This window comes from Aplysia californica, unplaced genomic scaffold (assembly GCF_000002075.1).
Source record: "Aplysia californica isolate F4 #8 unplaced genomic scaffold, AplCal3.0 scaffold00020, whole genome shotgun sequence".
In the NCBI taxonomy this organism is placed as follows: Eukaryota; Metazoa; Mollusca; class Gastropoda; order Aplysiida; family Aplysiidae; genus Aplysia; species Aplysia californica.
This window is the reverse complement of record NW_004797290.1, coordinates 1,521,973-1,528,959: the sequence shown is the minus strand read 5'-3', so window position 1 is coordinate 1,528,959 and position 6,987 is coordinate 1,521,973. Positions and strand designations below refer to the sequence as shown.

Genomic DNA, 6,987 nt, shown 5'->3' with positions numbered 1-6,987 from the left:
GGCTGCTGTCCATTGCCACAGGTATGCTATGTTTCCTCAAAGTAAAGTTGACTATCTGTGCTCCGCACAATATCACACCAGCACAGATAGATTGTCAACATGCCATGGTTCGTCTTTATTGGTTTGATATTGTGTATGAGGTACATTTTAGGTGAATGCCCAATGCAGAAGTCGCAATGACTAGTATAATGAGCTCAAGTGTAGCTTGTAGCCACCCACTTTTTCTGCTATGAGAGTTGTTTTTTTGTGTGTTCACTTTTTCCTTTGTGACTAGAAAGCAGGTGACCTAATAAGTTATAAGTGTTACTTGCGGGTGATTGGTGGGTGCTCTGGTGTGGTTTGCTTCTTCTTTCCTATCAAACATCTATCGTACTTATCTCCCCTCCTTCTTTTCTGTTTGTTACTCTCTTGTAACACCTCTAATCTTCTGGCGCTCATATGACCGTATGCAGTTTCGAGCGCCATAAAACCTCTACTACAAAATCTCGCACAAACTTAGAACATTTTAATGATTTTTTAAAAAAAGTTTGTCTTTACGTGTTATTAAAATGGGAATGTTGAAATCTCACCATATGAATCATCATCGTTCAATATCCAACTTTATGGCATGTTTTTAATTTTTTTTAAGGCTACATGCTGCTCTGACCATCTTCACTGCTGCCCCAACGGCTACAAGTGTGATGTTGCTCATGGAAAATGCCTCAGGGGTGGAGATGTTCTTTCTTGGTTCAACAAGGAACCTGCCACTGAGGTAAGAATGATAAAATCAGTGCTGTAGATGTTTACATAGTGGAAATTGCTTTAGCCTTTTGAACTTTTAAAAGTTCTATCCGTTTGATTGTGTGAAAAACTGGAATTCCTCAGTAGTTCGTCCCATTTTGTATAATTGATGTATATGTTAATAAGTGTGAATTCTGTTGAAACAGGGTGCTTGCTTTAAAAAATGAGAAATGATTCTTGTTGTTTACGTAGCATAATAATTTACTGTGTTGTTGGCAGAATATTATGCCATTACAAATACTTGTGGTTGTTGGATTTCATATTTTGTTTCAGTCACATCGTCTATATTTGCTAGAATCAATACTAGATGTACATGTGTCAGGACGTGGTGAAATCAAGCGCTTTGGGGCATATGGACTTAATGGTATCATCTTAAAGCTTGTTTATTGTCTTGCTTTGAAAAAACAATTACTGATCCATCTTCAATAAAAGTCCAGATATTTTGGATTGAAGAAGTTGAGGGTCATGTGGTTTCGGAGGTAAAATTAGCAAGAAAATAGCCACCAAAGTTGGGTGACATTTAAAGCTTGAAAGTCCTCGTAAACTGTAAATTTATATTTTTTGTACCTTTAATCAACATTTTAAAGTTAAAGTGATTAGCCTTAGCAAAAAAATAACAATTTGATAAAAGTTGCCAAATGGTAAGAAAAATGCTGTTTTCTTTACTTTCATTATTTTTACAAGCGCCTGATTTCACCACGACACCTCACAAATGTGTTTAACTGGAAAAAAAAAATGTTTCTATTTTTATAAATGTTCCAACATTTTAATAGGTAGAGGGCTTATGCATAGGAAAACTTTTTAAAGATTTTGTACTGATTTTGAAGTCATGATAAGAACATGCACAGCAGCAGACCCCTTAACAGTTTTGCATAGCATCCAGATCCTAAGTATGTGGGTCATATAATGTTTTTGTATCTGTGATCATGATTGGGTTTTTTTTTCTTCCTTGTATAGATTGAGACCAAAGTAGAGCATGTGGTGTGCCCAGGAGGAACATCTTACTGCCCTGATGGAACCACCTGTTGTCAACTTGCTTCTGGACAGTATGGCTGCTGTCCATTGCCACAGGTATGTTGTGTTTCCTCAAAATAATGTTGTCTACCTTCCCTGGCCACTGATGTGGTAGAAATAGAAGCTTGTAGTTTTTGCCATACTGTACAGTTTGGTTTTGGCTGGTTTCATCGATCTCTATGGTAATATTTCTCTAATTATATATGCTTGGTTATTATAATAATTTGTACATTATAGAATTTACCAATATTGCATCATGTACAATATCAAACCTATGCAGACAGTCAATACACCATGGCGCATTTACATTGGATGCTACTGTGTATGATGTACCGATGATATTGGAGAATAAGGGGTCAGTCTATCTGAAGTATGCCCAATGTAGAACTTGCAGTCCCTCATACAGGGAGCACAAGTTTAGCTTGCACCCTCCCACTTTTTGTGTTATGGGAATTTTGTCTTATGCTCTTTTTCCTGAATTACTAGCAAGCAATGTCCTGGTGAAGTATTTGTATTACTTGGCTGGGAGATAGACTGAAGTCTCACACAAACTTTTAAGCTTTTAACTGATCATGCTTGCAGAGCAGTTTTTCTTACTTGATAGAACTATTGAAACGTTGTGTTCTTTTTCCACTATATAATCATTATGCTGTGTCCAACTTTATGGCACATTTGGAATTTGGTTTTTTGGTTAATTTTTTTAAGGCTACATGCTGCTCTGACCATCTTCACTGCTGCCCCAACGGCTACAAGTGTGATGTTGCTCATGGAAAATGCCTCAGGGGTGGAGATGTTCTCTCTTGGTTCAACAAGGAACCTGCCACTGAGGTGAGAATGACAAAATCAGTGCTGCTAGGTCTTTTCATTGTGAAAATTGCTGTAACCTTTTAAACTTTTAGAAGGTCTATCAGTTTTGTTGTTTGAAAAACTTGGCTTTCTCAGTAGTGCGTCCTATTCATATAATTACCACATAATATGTTTATAAGTGCAATTCTCTTCAAACAGACTGCTTACTTATAATTGATAAATTTTTCTTTTTGTTTATATGGCAACATATTTTACTTGTTATTGTGAGAATATCAAGCCTTTACAAATATTTGCTATTGTTAAATTTTGTATTTTGTTTCAATCACATCATAAATATGTTTTGCTTGAAAAAAATCTTTCTGTTTTTGTTAATGCTTTGACAGTTCCTATTGAATAGGGCCTTAAGTATGACAAGATTTCTGAAATATTTTGTAGATTCTATTGATTTTGAGGTTTTTGTGAGAAAATGTGCACCGCAGAAAGATCCCTAAATGGTTTTTGTTTAGCATCTAGACCCAAGTGTGAGGTTTATGTCTTGTATACATCAGTAAGAGCGATACAAAAGTCTGCATTACAACTAACGTGCAAGGAAATGTTTTGAAGATAATATTTTCACTGGAAAACACTCTTAAGTATAGGATGCCTTTCAAAAGATTTTGAGATCTTTGTGAGAATATGCACTGCAGCAGACTCCTTATCTGTTCTGGTTAGCATGCAGACCCAGAGTATGTGGATCATATCGTGATTTGTGTCAGTGATCATCACTGGGGGTTTTTTCTGCCATGTATAGATTGAGACCAAAGTAGAGCATGTGGTGTGCCCAGGAGGAACATCTTACTGCCCTGATGGAACCACCTGTTGTCAACTTGCTTCTGGACTGTATGGCTGCTGTCCTTTGCCACAGGTATGTTGTGTTTCCTCAAAATAAAGCTGACTACTTGTTCTGGCCCCTGACATTGACCACTGACGTGATAGTAGTAGAAGCTTTCAGTTCTTGACAGTTTGGTTTGGTTGGTTTCATTGATACCCTATAGGAATATTTCACTTACCATATATAGTTAAATTAATTTATACAAAATAGAATAGACCAATATTGCATAATTTACAATATCAAACCTACCCATCCAGTCAATACACAATGGCACGTTTACATTAGATGGTGTTATGTATGATGTACAGTTGATGTGGGAAAATAAGAAGTCAGTCCATCTGAAGCTAAATTATGGAAATTTTGTCATCAGCTTTTTTTTTTTCTGAATAACTAGCAAGCAATGTCTTTGTAAAGTATTGGTATTTTTTTGCTGTGAGATAGATTGAAATTTCACACAAACTTTGAAACTTTCAATTGATCATGCTTGCACAGCAGTTTTTCCTTACATGATGGTACTGTTAAAATATTGCAATCTTTTTCCACTATATGAATCATCGTTCATTATCCAACTTCATGGTATGATTTGAATTTGTTTTTTCACCATTATCCTAAGGCTACATGCTGCTCTGACCATCTTCACTGCTGCCCCAACGGCTACAAGTGTGATGTTGCTCATGGAAAATGCCTCAGGGGTGGAGATGTTCTTTCTTGGTTCAACAAGGAACCTGCCACTGAGGTAAGAATGATAAAATCAGTGCTGTAGATGTTTACATAGTGGAAATTGCTTTAGCCTTTTGAACTTTTAAAAGTTCTATCCGTTTGATTGTGTGAAAAACTGGAATTCCTCAGTAGTTCGTCCCATTTTGTATAATTGATGTATATGTTAATAAGTGTGAATTCTGTTGAAACAGGGTGCATGCTTTAAAAAATGAGAAATGATTCTTGTTGTTTACGTAGCATAATAATTTACTGTGTTGTTGGCAGAATATTATGCCATTACAAATACTTGTGGTTGTTGGATTTCATATTTTGTTTCAGTCACATCGTCTATATTTGCTAGAATCAATACTAGATGTACATGTGTCAGGACGTGGTGAAATCAAGCGCTTTGGGGCATATGGACTTAATGGTATCATCTTAAAGCTTGTTTATTGTCTTGCTTTGAAAAAACAATTACTGATCCATCTTCAATAAAAGTCCAGATATTTTGGATTGAAGAAGTTGAGGGTCATGTGGTTTCGGAGGTAAAATTAGCAAGAAAATAGCCACCAAAGTTGGGTGACATTTAAAGCTTGAAAGTCCTCGTAAACTGTAAATTTATATTTTTTGTACCTTTAATCAACATTTTAAAGTTAAAGTGATTAGCCTTAGCAAAAAAATAACAATTTGATAAAAGTTGCCAAATGGTAAGAAAAATGCTGTTTTCTTTACTTTCATTATTTTTACAAGCGCCTGATTTCACCACGACACCTCACAAATGTGTTTAACTGGAAAAAAAAAATGTTTCTATTTTTATAAATGTTCCAACATTTTAATAGGTAGAGGGCTTATGCATAGGAAAACTTTTTAAAGATTTTGTACTGATTTTGAAGTCATGATAAGAACATGCACAGCAGCAGACCCCTTAACAGTTTTGCATAGCATCCAGATCCTAAGTATGTGGGTCATATAATGTTTTTGTATCTGTGATCATGATTGGGTTTTTTTTTCTTCCTTGTATAGATTGAGACCAAAGTAGAGCATGTGGTGTGCCCAGGAGGAACATCTTACTGCCCTGATGGAACCACCTGTTGTCAACTTGCTTCTGGACTGTATGGCTGCTGTCCTTTGCCACAGGTATGTTGTGTTTCCTCAAAATAAAGCTGACTACTTGTTCTGGCCCCTGACATTGACCACTGACGTGATAGTAGTAGAAGCTTTCAGTTCTTGACAGTTTGGTTTGGTTGGTTTCATTGATACCCTATAGGAATATTTCACTTACCATATATAGTTAAATTAATTTATACAAAATAGAATAGACCAATATTGCATAATTTACAATATCAAACCTACCCATCCAGTCAATACACAATGGCACGTTTACATTAGATGGTGTTATGTATGATGTACAGTTGATGTGGGAAAATAAGAAGTCAGTCCATCTGAAGCTAAATTATGGAAATTTTGTCATCAGCTTTTTTTTTTCTGAATAACTAGCAAGCAATGTCTTTGTAAAGTATTGGTATTTTTTTGCTGTGAGATAGATTGAAATTTCACACAAACTTTGAAACTTTCAATTGATCATGCTTGCACAGCAGTTTTTCCTTACATGATGGTACTGTTAAAATATTGCAATCTTTTTCCACTATATGAATCATCGTTCATTATCCAACTTCATGGTATGATTTGAATTTGTTTTTTCACCATTATCCTAAGGCTACATGCTGCTCTGACCATCTTCACTGCTGCCCCAACGGCTACAAGTGTGATGTTGCTCATGGAAAATGCCTCAGGGGTGGAGATGTTCTTTCTTGGTTCAACAAGGAACCTGCCACTGAGGTAAGAATGATAAAATCAGTGCTGTAGATGTTTACATAGTGGAAATTGCTTTAGCCTTTTGAACTTTTAAAAGTTCTATCCGTTTGATTGTGTGAAAAACTGGAATTCCTCAGTAGTTCGTCCCATTTTGTATAATTGATGTATATGTTAATAAGTGTGAATTCTGTTGAAACAGGGTGCATGCTTTAAAAAATGAGAAATGATTCTTGTTGTTTACGTAGCATAATAATTTACTGTGTTGTTGGCAGAATATTATGCCATTACAAATACTTGTGGTTGTTGGATTTCATATTTTGTTTCAGTCACATCGTCTATATTTGCTAGAATCAATACTAGATGTACATGTGTCAGGACGTGGTGAAATCAAGCGCTTTGGGGCATATGGACTTAATGGTATCATCTTAAAGCTTGTTTATTGTCTTGCTTTGAAAAAACAATTACTGATCCATCTTCAATAAAAGTCCAGATATTTTGGATTGAAGAAGTTGAGGGTCATGTGGTTTCGGAGGTAAAATTAGCAAGAAAATAGCCACCAAAGTTGGGTGACATTTAAAGCTTGAAAGTCCTCGTAAACTGTAAATTTATATTTTTTGTACCTTTAATCAACATTTTAAAGTTAAAGTGATTAGCCTTAGCAAAAAAATAACAATTTGATAAAAGTTGCCAAATGGTAAGAAAAATGCTGTTTTCTTTACTTTCATTATTTTTACAAGCGCCTGATTTCACCACGACACCTCACAAATGTGTTTAACTGGAAAAAAAAAATGTTTCTATTTTTATAAATGTTCCAACATTTTAATAGGTAGAGGGCTTATGCATAGGAAAACTTTTTAAAGATTTTGTACTGATTTTGAAGTCATGATAAGAACATGCACAGCAGCAGACCCCTTAACAGTTTTGCATAGCATCCAGATCCTAAGTATGTGGGTCATATAATGTTTTTGTATCTGTGATCATGATTGGGTTTTTTTTTCTTC

General features: G+C 35.4%; 1 protein-coding gene across 6 annotated transcripts in view; it reads left to right on the top strand.

Annotated features, from left to right (window-relative positions):
* LOC101846478 (progranulin) overlaps positions 1-6,987 on the top strand; it is a 52,580-nt gene that overhangs the window by 27,973 nt on the left and 17,620 nt on the right. For all 6 annotated transcript variants that reach the window (XM_013087125.2, XM_035972004.1, XM_013087121.2 and 3 more), the window contains 7 exons: positions 629-751; positions 1,738-1,851; positions 2,500-2,622; positions 3,392-3,505; positions 4,086-4,208; positions 5,195-5,308; positions 5,888-6,010. In XM_013087125.2, coding sequence (XP_012942579.1) covers positions 629-751; positions 1,738-1,851; positions 2,500-2,622; positions 3,392-3,505; positions 4,086-4,208; positions 5,195-5,308; positions 5,888-6,010 — 834 coding nt within the window. The remainder of the gene's footprint in view (positions 1-628; positions 752-1,737; positions 1,852-2,499; positions 2,623-3,391; positions 3,506-4,085; positions 4,209-5,194; positions 5,309-5,887; positions 6,011-6,987) is intronic.